Here is an 18,952-nt window from a genome sequence, read left to right as displayed (position 1 = left end):
TTTGAGAAACAACAGCTACCATGTTAAGCACTTACTATGTGCCAGGAGTAAAGGCTTGCATACATGATCTCATTTAGTCCTCACAGCAATCCCATGAAGTAGGTACTGCTTCTCCATTTTAAAATCGGGTATGTGAGGCTCAGAGATGTTAACTAACTTGCCCAAGGTAACACAATAAGTCATTAGCATCAGAGTTTACCAGCAGGAGACTAGCTCTAGGATTCTGTATCCTTATCTCAGTGCTAAAAGGCGTTTGAAATAGCACATGCAAGACACACATACCCCCAAGTGGTAGATGTGGATCTCTAAGAGGAAGACAACAGTTTCACACTTTGGGCTCCATACAGGGCTGGCTGTAGAAGAAGACCCCCAAGCAAGTGGACCACTCCAGCTGGGAGTGATTGTGGAGAGAAGTGGGCACTTGGATGCTTGGGGGTGGGGTGCTGTGGGGGTATCTGGCTTCCCAATTGGGAAGACTAGGCTCAGGACAAGAGTGACAGACCAACTCTGAATTGCAGAAACACCCAGAGTAGCAGTCACCAACTTCATCGCATCCTTGTGCCTGTGAGGCAGCTACAGGCACAGAGAGGTGCTGAGGCTTGCCTAAGGTCACACAGCTCGCAAGAGGGCGGGTGCAGTGTAGAACCCTGGTCTTCAGGCTCCAGTTCGGTGCTCTTGCTGCCACTCCACTCCCACTGGCCCCTCAGGTTCAGTGCACAGCAGTCAGAGGGAAGCCACGTCTTTGTGAGTGAAGCTATTGTCTGGATGGTGGTTCTCAGTATTGCCCAGAGACCTGCAGAAGTGGCAGTCTTCAAGTCCCACCCAGGACTGACTGGGGACTGAGATCCAGCAAAATGGGACTTTGCAAGCCCTCTAGGAGACCCTGATACACACTCAAGTGTGAAAACCACCGGCCCAGACAGAAAGGCACAGTGCCGAGTGCTGCAGCCATAGACGTGCATTCGGATCTTCAACTCGCACAGCACAAAGAAGGGTCGTCTTCCTAGAGAAGGACAGTGAAAAGGAACACAGCTCTCAAGCCACACCTGCAGAGCAAGGTCACCTTCCAACACATGTGGCGGTTAGACATGCACAGACGGGGAGGAGGAGTGCAGCCAGTACTTGCTCATCCACAGGTGCATCAGACAGTGTAGTTTTGCCAACTCAGCAACTCCCCAGAGATGTGCCAGTTCCACTGCTTGTTGCCCAGGAGGTGCATCCCTGCCCTCTGGGAAACTGCCATGCAGGATCATAGAACCTCTGATCTGGGAAGGATCTTAGAGAGTACCTACCTCATTGCCCACCCCTACTGCATCACTGGTGATGCCCCTGACTTTCCTTCTCCAGAGGAACCTGGCAGGCTACAGTCCATGGGGGTGGCAAAGAGTCAGACAGGACTTAGCACTGAGCACAATCATTTTTAGGACAGTGGTAGGCCACACAAAACATGAGTGGCTCCTAGTTTGTGGCCTCTGGTTTAATATCTTTCTTTCCCACTTGGCTGTCTGCTCCACAGGGGCACATGCCCCTGGTTCTGCTCTGCTCACCACAGTGTCTGGATTCAACAAATGGAAAAATAAAAATAGAAAATGGACCCACCCTCCCAGTAGAACACCAGGTTCAGAAAGAATACACTGGCATGGGGATGGCACTCTGTCACTCGCCTCTTTTTCAATTGCCCACTGGAAATGGCCCCATGTCCCTTTAAGCCCTACTCCCGGTTGACCCCTGCAGGCCTCCTTACCCTCTGCCCTGAAGTCATACCCTGGCCACATGGGTTCTGGTGGGGGTGGGGCCCTCTGTGACGTCACCAAGGGCCCAGCCCTGCCTGGTGCTCAGTCTCCAGGTGCCAGCGCAGACCAGCGCACCAGGAGCCACTTGGTCTCAGCTCACGATGCGCTCTGTAATATGGTTATTTTTTTGGCCTACGTTTATCTCGTTTGTCTTTGCCTATGTGTTTTATGTTCTGAGAGATGAAGCCGAAGAACTGCCGAGGATGGTGCCCAGTGGAAGGCACTTCCGCGTTCGGCAGAATCAACCAGAGTATGCCCCAGGCTGGTTTGGGAGCAAGTGGCACTGGCTGTTAATCTTCCTCATGTTTTTGGTGATCCTGAAGTTTCCTGGAGGCGATGACAAAAGTAATGCGGGCACTCCTCCTGGCCGTCAGGGCTGTTCATCTGGCTCTCCAGGAAGAAAGAAGATAAGGCCTTCCCCCTACAAAGACTCTATGTGCGGTGCCTTAACCCAGTCCGAGACGTCACTGATGAACCTTATGTCCAGGGTGAAGAATATGAAACTCACTGTGGCAACCGGTGATCAATGCCAATGTCCCAATATCGAGGTTCCTGGTGACGCACGGAATAATGTTACAATACTTGAGGTATGGGACACCGGAGACCCGGATGAAGTGGATTTTCACATCAAAGAAGAAAAGGAGTAGTTGAGTGTTGACAAAGTGTATCCAAACTAATAAAAGTATTTTGCAGCAAAAGGAAAAATGCCTCTGATATTTTTTATTCATGCTACAATTTTACCTTTTCCAGAATGTGGTATAATTGGTATCATGCAGTGTTTTCCAGACTGAGAGACCTGCGTTCGATCCCTGGCTTGGGAAGATCCCCTGGAGAAGGGAAAGGCTACCCACTCCAGTATTCTGGCCTGGAGAATTCCATGGACTGTACAGTCTATGGAGTCACAAAGAGTCGGACACGACTGAGTGACTTTCACTTTCACAGTGTATACCCTTTCCCAGAGTAGCTTATTATACTTTATAACATTCATTAAGGTATCATCCATTTATTTTTGTGATTTGATAGCCCATTTTTTTTATTCTTGAATAATATTATGTTATATTGATGTTCTGTAGTTAGTTTAAACATTCTGCTAGTAAAGGACATTTTGGTTGCCTCCAATTTGTGTGTGTGTGTGTGAGAGAGAGAGAGAGGGAATGAGTTAAGCTTTATAAAATTCATGTCCATGTTTCTGTGTGGGCATTAGCTTTCAAATCATTTGGTGAACTATCTAGGAGCAAAATAGCTAGATCATAGAGTATGACAATGTTTAGCTATGTTAGACATTGCTTCCAAAGTAACTGTACCATTTTGCATTCCCACTAACAACAAATGAGAGTTCCTGTTGTTTCACATCTTTGCCAGTAACTGTTTTGTCAGATTTTTGTATTTGGCCATTCCAAAGGGACTAGATCTGATAGATAGAATGCCTGATGAACTATGGACTTAGGTTCGTGACACTGTACAGGAGACAGGGATCAAGACCATCCCCATGGAAAAGAAATGCAAAAAAGCAAAATGGCTGTCTGGGGAGGCCTCACAAATAGCTGTGAAAAGAAGAGAAGCGACAAGCAAAGGAGAAAAGGAAAGATATAAACATCTGAATGCAGAGTTCCAAAGAATAGCAAGGAGAAATAAGAAAGCCTTCCTCAGAGATCAATGCAAAGAAATAGAGGAAAATAACAGAATGGGAAAGACTAGAGATCTCTTCAAGAAAATCAGAGATACCAAGGGAACATTTCATGCGAAGATGGGCTTGATAAAGGACAGAAATGGTAGGGACCTAACAGAAGCAGAAGATATTAAGACGAGGTGGCAAGAATACACAGAAGAACTGTGCAAAAAAGATCTTCACGACACAGATAATCTCGATGGTGTGATCACTCACCTAGAGCCAGACATCCTGGAATGTGAAGTCAAGTGGGCCTTAGAAGCATCACTATGAACAAATCTAGTGGAGGTGATGGAATTCCAGTTGAGCTATTTCAAATCCTGAAAGATGATGCTGTGTAAGTGTTGCACTCAATATGCCAGCAAATTTGGAAAACTCAGCAGTGGCCACAGGACTGGAAAAGGTCAGTTTTCATTCCAATCCCAAAGAAAGGCAATGCCAAAGAATGCTCAGACTACCACACAAGTGCACTCATCTCACACGCTAGTAAAGTAATGCTGAAAATTCTCCAAGTCAGGCTTCAGCAGTACATGAGCCATGAATTTCCAGATGTTCAAGCTCGTTTTAGAAAAGGCAGAGGATCCAGAGATCAAATTGCCAACATCTGCTGGATCATAGAAAAAGGAAGAGAGTTCCAGGAAAACATCTATTTCTGCTTTATTAACTATGCCAAAGCCTTTGACTGTGTGGATCACAATAAACTGTGGAAAATTCTGAAAGAGATGGGAATACCAGACCACCTGACCTCCCTCTTGAGAAACCTGTATGCAGATCAGGAAGCAACAGTTAGAACTGGACATGGAACAACAGACAGGATCCAAATAAGAAAAGGAGTACATCAAGGCTGTGTATTGTCACCCTGCTTATTTAACTTATATGCAGAGTACATCATGAGAAACGCTGGACTGGAAGAAGCACAAGCTGGAATCAAAATTACCGGGAGAAATATCAATAACCTCAGGTATGCAGATGACACCAACCTTATGGCAGAATGTGAAGAGGAACTAAAAAGCCTCTTGATGAAAGTGAAAGAGGAGAGTGGAAAAGTTGGCTTAATGAGGTGGATGAAACTGGAGCCTATTATACAGAGTGAAGTAAGCCAGAAAGAAAAATACCAATACAGTATACTAACGCATATATATGGAATTTAGAAAGATGGTAACAATAACCCTGTGTACGAGACAGCAAAAGAGACACTGATGTATAGAACAGTCTTATGGACTCTGTTGGAGAGGGAGAGGGTGGGAAGATTTGGGAGAATGGCAGTGAAACCTGTATAATATCATGTATGAAACGAGTTGCCAGTCCAGGTTCGATGCACTATACTGGATGCTTGGGGCTGGTGCACTGGGACGACCCAGAGGGATGGTATGGGGAGGGAGGAGGGAGGAGGGAGGAGGGTTCAGGATGGGGAACACATGTATACCTGTGGTGGATTCATTTCGATATTTGGCAAAACTAATACAATTTTGTAAAGTTTAAAAATAAAATAAAATTCAAAAAAAATTAAAAAAAAAAAAAAAAAAGCTCAACATTCAGAAAACTAAGATCATGGCATCTGGTCCCATCACTTCATGGGAAATAGATGGGGAAACAGTGGAACAGTGTCAAACTTTATTTTTGGGGGCCCAAAATCTCTGCAGATGGTGACTGCAGCCATGAAATTAAAAGATGCTTACTCCTTGGAAGAAAAGTTATGACCAATCTAGATAGCATATTCAAAAGCAGAAACATTACTTTGCCAACAAAGGTCCGTGTAGTCAAGGCTATGGTTTTTTCCAGTGGTCATGTATGGATGTGAGAGTTGGACTGTGAAGAAAGCTGAGTGCCGAAGAATTGATGCTTTTGAACTGTGGTGTTGGAGAAGACTCTTGAGAGTCCCTTGGACTGCAAGGAGATCCAACCAGTCCATTCTAAAGGAGATCAGCCCTGGGATTTCTTTGGAAGGACTGATGCTAAAGCTGAAACTCCAGTACTTTGGCCACCTCATGCGAAGAGTTGACTCATTGGAAAAGACTCTGATGCTGGGAGGGATTGGGGGCAGGAGGAGAAGGGGACGACAGAGGATGAGATGGCTGGATGGCATCACTGACTCGATGGACGTGAGTCTCAGTGAACTCCAGGAGTTGGTGTTGAACAGGGAGGCCTGGCGTGCTGCAATTCATGGGGTCGCAAAGAGTCGGACACGACTGAGCGACTGACCTGATCTGATAAAATTAAAAATTTTTTAAAAGAAAATAAACTTTCATAGAAGACAAAGATAGCAATATAAACTAAAAAAACATTGAGAATGAGGCAAAATATTATTGTACTTCACGGTATACTAGCTTTATCAATATAAATATAGTCATTATTTGAAATGGAAGGAAATTAACTCAGCATTGCTCTTTCACATAAAGGCATATAAATGCATATTCAGATATAGATACAAACAATAATGGCATTTTTATCAACCATTCATATCCTTGTATGTTGTCCATTATAATAGAATCTGTTTGTTGTCTCTCTTAATATAGTGGTATCCTCTTTCATATATCAGATGTTTGTTAAGCACCTACTATGTGTCAGAGTGTTTCAGGCACTGGAGATACAGTGGTAAAAAAATTCCTTGTCCTCATGGAATTTATATTTTATTCTCAATTTAGGTAGAGATAAGCAAAGAAGCCAAATATATCATGTAATCACTAAGGACTATGGAGATAAAACAGGCAGAGGGAAAAAGAACTCAGTTAACTAAACATACATGGAATTAGAAAGAACACTAACTTGTTCTATATTTTTCATTTTTGTCACTAATATAAGAAATCTAAGACTCTGTGGAACTGACATTGAGAAAATCATGCCCAGAATTATATCTTATTAGTCAATGCAGTGTTTAAAGTGGACATGGTGAGTTTTTAGCCACATCTTCAAAATATACATTCTTCATGTATTTTACAGGCAATCTTCTTTTTTAAAGTTGAAATACAGTCCATAGGGTCGGAAAGAGTTGGACATGACTGAGGGACTAAGCACAGCACATAGTTGATTTACAATGTTGTTTTTTTAACTGTTTATATGCAATCTTAACCCTGTTATTGATGACGGATTTCTTTTGCCCTGATGGCTATCTCTTTGTAGAATCTTAATAAGTTTGAGATTAGAAACAAAGACTTTCCTGCAATGCATGTGGTCTTAGTTCTTTTACACATTTCTTATTGGATGTTTTAAGTTATAAAAAAAAATAGCACATTAATTTTTTGAAAATGACAACATATCTTATTCAGGAATAACTCTGGAACTTCATGAAAGAAGCTTATTTTCCCACTGTTAATTTTGCATGCCAAAATGCTCATATCATTAGTCATTTCTCTCAAATATATCCTTGCAATTTTTAACTGAACTGAGCCTATGAATTTAGTAATTTTCTAGTAGCAAATAAGATCCTACGGGAATGAGACACCAAGAAAAAGGTGGGGTTGGAGATAGTTTTGAGTATAGGTATAGGCCTAGGATTCAGGATGTTCCATTGTATTTCAAAAATATGTGGGAGATACCAGTTTTGGAAGGACAAGCCTTGTGCACTTTTAAAGTTTGTTTAGTGTTGGCTCGTTTCTGGCTATGCAGTGAAAGTAAAAGTATTAGTCACTCAGTCATGGCCAACTCTTTGGGACCCCATGGACTATAGCCCACCAGGCTCCTCTGTCAATGGAATTCTCCAGGCAAGGATACTGGCTGGGTTTACCATTTACTTCTCCAGGGGATACATACAATGTATATATTTAATATACATATTAAGTAACCAGAAAATGAAAATTCATGGTTGGAGAGAATATTAACCAAGTTTTAATAGTTCTAATGTGAAAGACAATGCCTTTGCTAGCTTGCATTAAGCGATGTGAAATATACTCTATGAAAACATTTCCCAAAGCTGGCCTTTTGTTACAAAAATTTGAGATATGTGCAATTCACACATCTTTGATCAATTTAAGCACATTCTGTCTTACTGGCAGGGACCAAAATCTGTAATCAGACAAGGAGTCCTCTGATGGGGGAGATGATAGAAATGGCAGTGACAGTGCACACGGGGTCCTAATTGAGGAATTTTCTAACGGTTATCTAGTAATACGGGGTGCCCTCCATTTGGACTCTGGCAGTAAGTTGAGTATTCTTTGGTTCCCAATCAGTGAAGTGAAAAATCATCCAGTTGTGTTTGACTCTTTGAGACTCCATGGACTATACAGTCCATGGAATACTCCAGGCCAGAATACTAGAGTGGGTAGCCATTCTCCAGGGAATCTTCCCAACCCAGGGATCAAACTCAGGTCTCCCTCATTGCAGGCGGATTCTTTACCAGCTGAGCCACCAGGGAATCCCAGTCAGGATGAGCACAGTTCAAAATGTTCTCAAGTCCTGGGCCAGGGGGAATGATCTCATTTGGGACATTATTAAGTTCCTGTGAAGAGGAAAGACATTAACCACTCACAAATATTTTGTCATTGACTAAACTGCAAAGATGTATCTGTTAAAGCCATCCATCTGAGTAGACTAGTTCTCTCGAATAGTAAAGAATGTCAATACATCCTAAAAGCGAGTCGATATGTCAGGCATTGACAAAGCTGCTTTGAAGCCAAATGATCTGCTTTGTGCATTCACCTTTCTTCCAAAATATATTCACCAACACATGCAAATCTGGACTCGGCCTCCTCTGATGGAGCCTTTTCAAAGTAAACTGAGTTTCTTTGGCTGCAGTGACACAGATGTTTGGGTGGGAGGAGGGGTGGAGGTGATGGTGGCCATGCTATTTCAAGGCTGGGGAAATGGGTGACCCAGCTAACTAAATGACATGAACTCCCTCACAGACATGCCAGGCTTCCCCTTCATCTGCTCATGGCTGGAAACAGAAGAGCTCCATTGAATCAATTAAAGCCACAAGTTAGATTGACCCAAATTCTTTCAGGAAATGCAAAAGCCTGCTGGCTCCTGGGATTAGCTGGAGTTTCCCAATTGCTCCCCATCTGTACATCACCTTTGGGTCCACTCTAGCTGTGGATGGCTACATCTGCTCACCTCAGTGGCTTGTTTTCCAAACCAAGGTAATTTGAGAACCGCCTAGTTCTAATCAAGCTTCTTTGAACTCTGGAGAAACTTTGTGGCCAGCCCAAAGAGAAATTTGGCCTTCTTCTGAATTGATTTGCTGCATCTCTGGCATTCTTTTCCACCACCTGCCCTTGCTCTTCTGTAATTCCAGGTGTTGTAGCCAACTTGTTAGACGCAGCTTCGTGGAGAACACAGCCCAGAGCAGGTACCATTCAAGGCTTCATTTCTTATAAAGAAAGAAGGATGGGGCCAAGTGGCTGTAGGGGAAATAGCAGCATGGAAAAATAACTGTTTTTTTCCCATCAGGGTAGTGGCATCAGAAGAAGTGAAGAAAGGTCCAAGAACCTTATAGGCAATGACTGATGGCAGAACTCAGATTAAAGGAGACATGGGGCTTAGACAAATTATACTCAGGGCTCACTCTTTCAGCAATGGTTCCTACCCCTGTGATCTCTAGGGACCACAGAAAAAGCCTATGGCACACAGGTTCTTAAACCTGGCTGCACATTAGAATCTCCTGGAAAGCCTAAAACTGTATAGCACAGGGAGCTCAGCTCAGTGCTGTGATGACCTAGGTGGGTGGGATGTGGGGAGGTGGGAAGGAGGTTCTAGAGGGAGGGGGTATGTGTGTATATATATAGCTGCTTCACATTGTCGTACAGCAGAAACTAACACAACATTGTAAAGCAATTATATTCCAATGAAAATTTATTATAGGCACAAGCCCCTCCCTCATAGAATCGTTCTTAATCAGTGTGGGGATAGGACCATGGCATCGGCACTTTAAAAGCTCTCCAGATGAAAACCAGAATTGCCATAAAGGACATCATTGAGCTGATTGACCACATTTGAGTATGGACGTTTTATTAGATCATATTGCTGTGTCAATGTTAAAACTCCTGAACTTGATAACTAGATTGTGGTTACCTAAGAGGATGTTCTTGTTCTTTTTTTTTTTTTTTTTTTTTTATTGAAGGATGTTCTTGTTCTTAGGAAATACATGCTACCATATTTAGGAGTGAAGAACATGATGTCTGCAATTTAGGTGAATGGATTAAAGGGGGAAATACCATGTAGAAACATAACAAGGGATGGATACAGTAAGTGGCAAAATGCTAACATTTGGCAAATCTGGGTGAGGGCTTACCCTGCTGGCAAGGGTTCCTTGTACTATTCTTAGAACTCTTCTGTTAGTTTAAAATGATTTCCAGATAAAAAAAAATTCTAAAAAGTACCCCAGATGAAATAATGTACAACAACATTTAGAAACTACTGGATTCAGAAAAACAGAGAATGAGTACCTATTAAACAGCGGTTACAGTGCAAGCCTTTCTGAGTCACTGTCCTACACCAGTTCATCTCTCTTCTTTAATGGTCATGTAAATCTCCTGGGAGTCTGGTTAAAAACTGTTTCTGATTCAGGAAGTCTGAGCTGAGGCCTGAGATTCTGCATTTTTAATAGACTCTCTGGTGATGCCAGTGCCTCTGGTCCATGGGCCACACCTAGAATAGCAAAGCTCTACGACTGAATCACCCTGCCATCCACCTGTCAATCAATCAACATGTTTTTTTTGGAACCATCTCCTCTGGTCTCAGCAGTGTAGGAGAATCCCAAGCTCTGGGATCTAACCCCTGATGATCTGAAGTGGAACTGATGTAATAATAATAATAGAAAGAAACTGCACCACTAATGTAATATGTAATGTACTTGAATCATCCAGAAACTGTTCCCCCCACCCCCCAGTCCATGGAAAAAATTATCTTCCACGAAACAGGTCCCTGGTGCCAAAAAGGTTGGGGACTGCTGCTCCAAGTGAAGTAGGGTGGGCCTGCAGAGCTCTGTGGATAGGTAGTCCATCCATCTTGACCTCTGGACTATGGCATCACCCTGTGAGCCATGCGGCTTGGCCCTGTCAGAGTCACTCTGATCCCCAGAACAGAATGGAGCCCAGCGGAAGAAGCTGAAACAAAGGCTGGCAGCACATGGAAGGGGGGTAAGAAGCAAAACAGCCCATGATGCAGGTCACAGGGGAAGTTCAGCCCCTCCTGGTGGGTGGCAGTTGGGGCCAAGCTGAGGCTCCAGCAGAGAGCAGCATAATTCTGATGAGGTGTCTGGGTACAGGCTGCCTGAATCTGGTTGCCTCCTCCAGCGTGGAGACTCATTTCTTAGAGTTAGATGTCCAAGGAAGATTCTCGTTTCATGCTGACTGTGGCATGCTTCGAGTTTGTTGCTTTTGCTGTAAGAGGAGCCAAAATGTCTCTCCCCTGGTGGGAGCAGATGGAGCATAGCCCCTGCCTCCATCAGAATTTTCCAGGCCTTGCCTCCCTCCTTTCCCTCATGGCAGCGCCCTTCCCCTCTGCCTGCCTGCTGTGATCATGTTTTCCATGCACTGAATTAGAGGCCAGTCAGTTATTTGTATCTCCCCTGTTTACATCCAAATCAAGGCCAACTAATGGGTGCGCAGAAGGACCCAGCTGGGCTTTACTGAGCAGGCAGCCCCAGAGAAGTTTCTGGAAGACAATTGAGAAAGACCTGGCTGACAGGTCTGAGTTTGGATCAGAGTGTTGCCATCGAAGAGCTGTATAAACTTGAGCAAGTTATTTAACATCTCTGAGGTTTAGGTTCCTCATCTGTAAAGTGGGGCTGATGATAGCATTAAATTCATAGGGCACTGAACATCAAATGAGTTAGAGAGCTGAGCAGGAGCTTACTAGATGGAAGACAGGCATTCATTTGATGGGGATTTATTGAGTTTCTTCTATGTATAGACATATGTGTGTGTTAGTCGCTCAGTTATGTCCGACTCTTTGTGACTCCATGGACTGTAGCCCACCAGGCTCTTCTGTCCATGGGATTCTCCAGGCAAAAATACTGGAGTGGGTTGACATTTCTTTCTCCAGAAGATCTTCCTGACCCAGGGATCAAACCCAGGTCTCCTGCATTGCAGGCAGATTCTTTACTGTCTGAGCCACCAGGGAAGACCTATATGTATAAACATACTTTATACTGTTCTGAACCTGCAAGAGTGTAGGTGTTTGGTGCAGGAAGTGGAGAGCTTCAGTGCCTGGCTTTGGGTCTGAACCTGTACACTTCACTTACTAGGTGACTTTGTAGCAACTCCTGAACCTTTCTGGGGCTCCATTCTCTCATCTGTAAAATGGGTATGGTAATAGTCCCTACCTCTGAGGATTGCTGTGAGGATTAAAGATGGGCTTAGAATGGGAGTTTAACAAGGATTAAGTGTTATTTGCAAAAGTTCCTGCAGTCGAGAGTCATAGGAGCTGCTTTGAGAAACCACACACACACTCATACACACGCATACACTATCACCACATGAGTGGGCAGCCCAGAGAGGACAGGTTACAGGAGAGACACAAATAGGCATTCATTGCCTGTTGGAGGCTCTTTGAACCTCAGGCCAGGGCCCGTTTCTGCAAAAAATTCTCTCTGGGACTGTGGTGCTGTGAGCCCCTGGTTTTTTTTTTATATGGAAGTAAAATCCACATAACATGTAATTAACCATTTTTTTTTTTTTTGGCCATGTTGTGCGACCTGTGGGATCTTAGTTCCCTGACCAGCAATCAAACCCGTGCCCTCTGCATTGGGAGTTCAGAGTCTTAACCACCAGCAAAGTTCCTGCAAGTGACCATTCGAAAGTGAACAGTTCAGTGGTATTTAGTACAGTCACCGTGTTGGCTGCCCCCTGCCCCCTGAGTTCTTTAGAGTTGGTTTCCCCTTTCAACTGGCTGTATCCAGAGGAGGCAGCCCTCATTTGTTTTTGTCAGTCTTCCTGTCACTGTACCATACCTGTCTCCATTCCCACCTGGTTCCTCCCCCTCCATTTTTCCAATGGGCCTGTCTCTCTGCACCCTTCTACCTTTTAGGGAGACAGGAGTAGGTGTCTCTGGCTGACATCTACATTTAGGGAGAGGGAGGGAGTATGTTGACCCACTGGAAAGGTGCCAGCTCTGAAGGGTGGCACCAACAGAGTTCAGGTTGGAGCTGGTAAAGCCACTTTTTGATACGGATGAAAACAGGCACAACCCATTGTCGCTTCGCCCTCCAGTGGCCCCAGGGACAGCAGACAATGCAAAAGGGATTACTACAAACTATTCAGTCCTGAATATTCATTGACAGGACTGATGCTGAAGCTGAAATTCCAATACTTTGGCCACCTGATGTGAAGAACTGACTCCTTGGAAAAGACCCTGATGCTGGGAAAGTTTGAAGGCAGGAGGAGAAGGGGACGACAGAGGATGAGATGGTTGGATGGCATCACCGACATAATGGACATGAGTTTGAGCAAGCTCCGGGTGTTGGTGATGGACAGGGAGGCCTGGGGTGCTGCAGTCCATGGCGTCGCAAAGAGTCAGACATGACTGAGTGACTGAACTGAACTGAACTTCTCTGAACTCCCTTCCATGTCTTTCATCAAGTATAGTTGGGAGAGCACTAGGGGACTCCTCAGGGTTTGGTACAGCAAAGGATTAAATAAAGGCAGTTGAAGTCTTTTAAAGATGGCTCTGGCCTAGTCCATTTTCCTAAAATCACAGCCTATCTATCACAGAGGTTGTCAAGCACATTAACTTGACATGATATGGCTGACAATGCCTTGCATGGTGTCAGTGCTGGCCTCACAGCACACGCTCAAAGGGTGATGACTCTTTTTGTGACTTGTTTTTCTTGGAGGGAAGGCAGAATGCAAAAGGAAGAGGGAAGTAGCAGCCAGGGGCAGGCAGTTTGGGCTGTTGGGCCTCCTGGACCACAAGGTTTGCCAATTCCCCCCTTTCCTTGAAATGAAGGTGTGACTTTGAAACTCAGTTGCTTCCTTTTTAAAGAATTAATTAATTTATTGTAATTGGAGGATAATTACTTTACAATATTGTGAAGGTTTTTGCCATACATAGATATGAATCACCCATGGGTGCACATGTGTCTCCCCACCCTGAACCCCCCTCCCACATCCCTCCCCATCCTATCCCTGTGGGTTGTCCTGGAGCACCAGCTTTGAGTGCCCTACTTATGCATCAAACTTGCACTGGTCATCTGTTTTACATGTGGTAATATACATGTTTCACTGCTATACTCTCAAATCATCCCACCCTTGCCTTTTCCCACATAGCCCCAAAGTCTGTTCTTTACATCTGTGTCTCCTTTGCTGTCCTGCCTGTAGGATCGTTGTTACCTTATTTCTAAATTCCATATATATGGGTTAATATACACTATTTGGGAGAAGGCAATGGCGCCCCACTCCAGTACTCTTGCCTGGAAAATCCCATAGACAGAGAAGCCTGGTGGGCTGCACTCCATGGGGTCGCTAAGAGTCGGACACGACTGAGCGACTTCACTTTCACCTTTCACTTTCATGCATTGGAGAAGGAAATGGCAACCCATCCAGTGTTCTTGCCTGGAGAATCTCAGGGATGGGGGAGCCTGGTGGGCTGCCGTCTATGGGGTCACACAGAGTCGGACACGACTGAAGCGACTTAGCAGCAGCAGCAGCAGCAGCATACAGTATTTGTCTTTTTCTTTCTAACTTAATTCACTCTGTATGATAGGCTCCACTTTCATCCACCTCATTAGATCAGTTGCTTCCTTTTAAAATTTGTTTATTTCAGTGCTTCAGGTCTTAGTTTCTGCACATAGGATCTTCTATCTTCATTGTGGCATTTGAGCTCTTTAGATGCAGCATTTGAATGCTTAGTCGTGGCATGTGGGATCTAGTTCCCTGACCCCCTGGCCCTCTGCATTGGGAGTGTGGGAGTCTTAGCTGCTGGAGCACCAGGGTAGTGGCCCCAAACACAGTTGCTTCTTATTCACTCCGGAACAGTTTATGCACCGGGCTGTGTCTGACTTTCCATGTAGCTTATTTCTGTTTCCCAGGAATGTTGGCAAGGGGATGAAGCCTAGTTAAAGCTCTCCCCACTCCCTCACCCTTCACCTTTCACCTCTCCTGATATACAAATGCTTCAGCAGCAAAGGAGGCAAGACTCTCTGAGCAAGAAATAACTTCTCTTGTCCCTAACTGTAGACATGAAAGACAGGGGAGAAGAGAAACCGGGGATGCAGTGGAGGGGAGAGGAGTCCTCTAAGACCCATGGAAAGTTTTCTTTTTTCTTAATAGGAATTGAATTCAATGTTTTCAGAAATTATAAACGTTCCACACCTTCAGTGCAACCAGTGAAACAATACACAGGCATATGAAGCAAAATAAGCAATGTGCTCCCCTCTCCTTTTCCTCTCTACAGAATAAGCAATAGTAACAGCCTGCGTCTGAATCCTCCCTCTGCCTTCCTGTGCACATGCGAAGGCATGCAGGCACAGAGCCTGTGCTTGGAGATTTTGGTGTTTGTACTAGAATGGGATCATGAGATACACATTGCTCTGCAGCCTGGTTTATGCACTTAAGTACATCACATATATGTGTTAGTATGTGATATTTTTCTCTTTCTGACTTTTACTCTGTATGATGGGCTCTGGTTCCACCCATGTCTCTACAAATGACCCAATTTCATTCCTCTTTATGGTTGAGTAATATTCCATTGCACCACGTTTTTATCCATTCCTGTGTTGATGGACATTTAGGTTGCTTCTATGTCCTGGCTATTGTAAATAGTGCTGCAGTGAATATCGGGGTGTATGTGTCTTTTGGAATTAGGGTTGTCTCAGGGTATATATGCCTAGTAGTGAGATTGCCGGGTCATATGGTAGTTCTGTTTTTAGTGGAATCCAGGAAAATGGTACAGATGAACCTATTTGCAGGGCAGGAAGAGAGATGTGGATATAGAGGACGGATGTGTGTACATGGGGGAGGAGGGGAGGGTGGAACAAATTGGGAGAGTAGGATTGACACATATGCACACACATAGACACTGCCATTTGTGAAATAGGCAGCTAGTGGGAACCTCCTATATAGTTCAGGGGGCTCAGCGCAGTGCTCTGTGATGACTTTGATGGGTAGGATGGGGGCTGGAGGGAGGTCCACGAGGGAGGGGATATATGTATGCATATAGCTGATTCACTTTGTTGTACAGCAGAAATGAGTACAACGTTGTAAAGCAACTAGACCCCAATAAAAACAAACAACAATGACCAAAAAAAAAAAAAATGAGTACATCACAGACCTCCCAGCATACCAGTAGTCATAGATCTGGCTCATCTCTTCAAATAGCTACATAATACTCCATAACATGATTCTACTAGGATTTATTCAGCCATTTGTCTACTGAGGAGGGCTCAAGTTGTCTAGAATTTGTGGTCATTCCTGTGAAAAAGGTCACAATCCCCACTCATCTCAGCATATTTACCAAGGCTGCTTAAGAAGATTGCTGGGTTTCAGAGGGCTTTAATTTACCTATGGCGAGATTGCTTGGCTGGTTTTCATAAACAGAATTCTGATTCTCTCCTTTTATTATCAAAAATTTTATTGTTCATCTGTTAAGCGGATCTCACTTGCCTTCTCAGTAATCCATGTATTGCCCCATAGTAGAGGGTGTGAACTGAAAAGGACTTTTGTAAGGAATGGACATCCAAAGATAGCATCTTCTTTCCTGTGTGATCCCAGGAAGAGGTGGATTACAATTTATCCAACTGGACCACATCTTCCTGATGCCTTCCTTCACTGATCTAGTCCAGTTATTCTCCTGCCTTTTCTAGCCATGAGCATTCTAGGCGCAACCTTGATAAGCAAAGAGAAACTACATTTTGTTGGGAGCAAACACATTCTGGCTTCTCCCCCAGGTAAAGATTCCTTTGCAAGACAATGCAAAAGGGCTAGAGTGGCCACACTAGGAAGATGAGCACAAATTACAGAAAATGATGAATATCAATCTGCTTAGCTGGTTTCTTTTGCAAAACTATCATTGAACAGTGCCTTTAAAAATCAAGGACATGGTGGGGACATGGGTGTCCACTGTAAAGTTCTTCCAAACTTGTATAACAAAGTGTGAAAATATTGATATGTGGTTTGAGTTACAAAAATTCTGGTCACATACCATTATCTGGGCATATAAGATCCATATCAAAATACTTTACTGTGTATATACTTGATGCTTTTTAAAGCACTTTAAAACTCAAATTCCACTCTTACAGCAGCCTTGTGTGTCAGAAATCACTCTCACTGGACAACAGAGAGAATGAGGCCTGGAGAAGTAAATGATTTGTCCAAAGTCTCATATATAATTGGCTTCCCCGGTGGCTCAGTGGTAAAGAATTTTCCTGTGATGCACGAGATGCAGGTTCGATCCCTGGGTCAGGAAGATCCCCTAGAAAAGGAAATGGCAACCCACTCTAGGATTCTTGCCTGGGAAATCCCATGGAGAGAGGAACCGGGCAGATTGTAGTGCACTGGGTCACCAAAGAGCTGGACACAACTTACTGACTAAACAACAACACCGTATACATGATTGGCAACAGTGTGAAGCTTTGACTATGGGATCCTGAATCCAGTGTTCATTTCACTTGTAGGAAAGGGGTATAAAATGATATCTTCATTCCATTTTTCATTAGGCCTCTGTTTGAGTCTCATTTGGCTTAACCCAATTTCTCTTAGTCTAGGCATACAGATCTATGCTTCTTTCCATGACTGACTGAACACTGATGGAGCAGCAGTAATGTACTAGGTGTTCCAGAGACTGTAGAATTAGATCTGGCTGCTGCCCTATAGCTCCCAATCTCAGTTGTTGAAGCCAATCTAAAATAGTTCTTGCTCTGAATAGACAGTAGAGGTTTATAGGAACATGTCTCCTCTCTAAGCTTGTTTCTCACCAGTATGGACTCCTAAGGGAATCTCTTGTCAGACAGGAATATCTGGTAACTGGTGTTTGAGTAGTCCTGAAAAATCACCCTCATCTTGCCCAATTCAGTCTTAAAGATAGATGAATATGTCCGTTTGTTTTCCAGAAAAACAAATAGAGGCTAGTTTTCTCTTCTGAGGGGTCAGAAGTACATCTCACCCAAAATGTTATAGTCTGAAGCACATTGGAATGGTCTCTTTGATCCCAAATATTTTCTTTATCAGCGAAAATATCCCTTTTAGAGATATTACTCCTTTCTGACTGGGCTTCCCTCGTGGCTCAGTTGGTAAAGAATCTGCCTGCAATGCAAGAGGCCTGGGTTCGATCCCCAAGTAGGGAAGATCCCCTGGAGAAGGAAATGGCAACCCACTCCAGTATTCTTGCCTGGAGAATTCCATGGAGAGAACAACCAGGCAGGTTATAGTTCATGGGGTCGCAAAGAGTCGGACACGACGGTGTGACTTACACTTTCATAGATACTATTTCTTTCCTTTAGGGACTTCCTATAGCTCAGACAGTAAAGAATCTGCCTGCAATGCAGGAGACCCAGGTTTGATCCCTGGGTCAGGAAGACCCTCTGGAGAAGGAAACGGCAATCCACTCCAGTATTCTTGCCTGGAAAATCCTATGGAGAGAGGAGCCTGGTGGGCTACAGCCCATGGGGTCACAAAGAGTGGGACACGACTGAATGACTAACACTACTCCTCCCCCTCCTTTCTGACTCTCACATCCTGTTAGTTAGCATACTATATTAACCATGCTCTGTGAATATCTTTTGCAATGTTGTGGACATCTATCCCTTTTCTAATCATTCCCACTGCCCCTGGCCTGATCAACTTCAACAGTTACCACAAGGTCCCAACAGGTCCTTCTACTTATTATCGATATCCTGTGGTTCACCCTGCATTCTACCAGCAGGATTCTAGTTCTAAAACACCATTCTGGTTATGTCATACCCTTGGTCAAAAACCGTAGCTGGCTTTCCATTGCCTGGAGTTGTAGTTTTCAAAGTCTGTTTGTTCATTCGTTCATTCTTTGGTTTCCAGTTACCAGGGGATGCTTTTTTCATGCAAAATACTAGGTATCTGAAACCTCCAAGTGAAAAGCAGATTAAAAAAAGTGACATGCTCCAAAAAAAGGAGCTGTGCTTTAGTTGAAGCGAGGAGGGAGGACACAGAGCCTCCTTTTTTCCCTTGGCCTCAGGGAACACAGTGTGGAGACCACTGACTTAACTCCTGAGATTCAAAGGGCTTAACTTGGTATTCAAGAATGCACTACCCTGGCCCTAACATGCATCTCCTGTTGGGCTTCCAACTTTCTCCCAAAGGAATTTGCTTCAGCAGTTTGGTCTCCACACAGCTGGAGCTTTCTCCACATTTTTTTTTTTTTAACCAAAACTTTCTCTTTTTTTTAAAGCCACCCTTTAAAAAATATTTATTTAGTTTTGGCTGTGCTGGATCTTCGTTGCTGTGTGTGGGCTTTCTCTAGTTGCAGTGAGTAGGGGCGACTCTCCAGTGGCGATGCTCGGACTTCGCATTGTGGTAGCTTCTTGTGTTGCAGAACAGGGACTCTGGGCACCCAGGCTTCAGTAGTTGTGGCCCATGGGCTCAGGAGT

General features: G+C 44.1%; 1 protein-coding gene across 1 annotated transcript; it reads left to right on the top strand.

The window, feature by feature from the left end:
• Positions 1-1,996: 1,996 nt before the first annotated feature.
• Positions 1,997-2,440, top strand: LOC139182094 (protein FAM209-like). Its single transcript, XM_070785564.1, has one exon. The coding sequence runs from the start codon at positions 1,997-1,999 to the stop codon at positions 2,438-2,440; it is 444 nt and encodes a 147-aa protein (XP_070641665.1).
• The last annotated feature ends 16,512 nt before the right edge of the window (positions 2,441-18,952 follow it).

This window comes from Bos indicus, unplaced genomic scaffold (assembly GCF_029378745.1).
Source record: "Bos indicus isolate NIAB-ARS_2022 breed Sahiwal x Tharparkar unplaced genomic scaffold, NIAB-ARS_B.indTharparkar_mat_pri_1.0 scaffold_84, whole genome shotgun sequence".
Lineage (NCBI taxonomy): Eukaryota > Metazoa > Chordata > Mammalia > Artiodactyla > Bovidae > Bos > Bos indicus.
The sequence above is the reverse complement of the archived record's forward strand: the minus strand, read 5'-3'. Positions and strand labels throughout refer to the sequence as shown.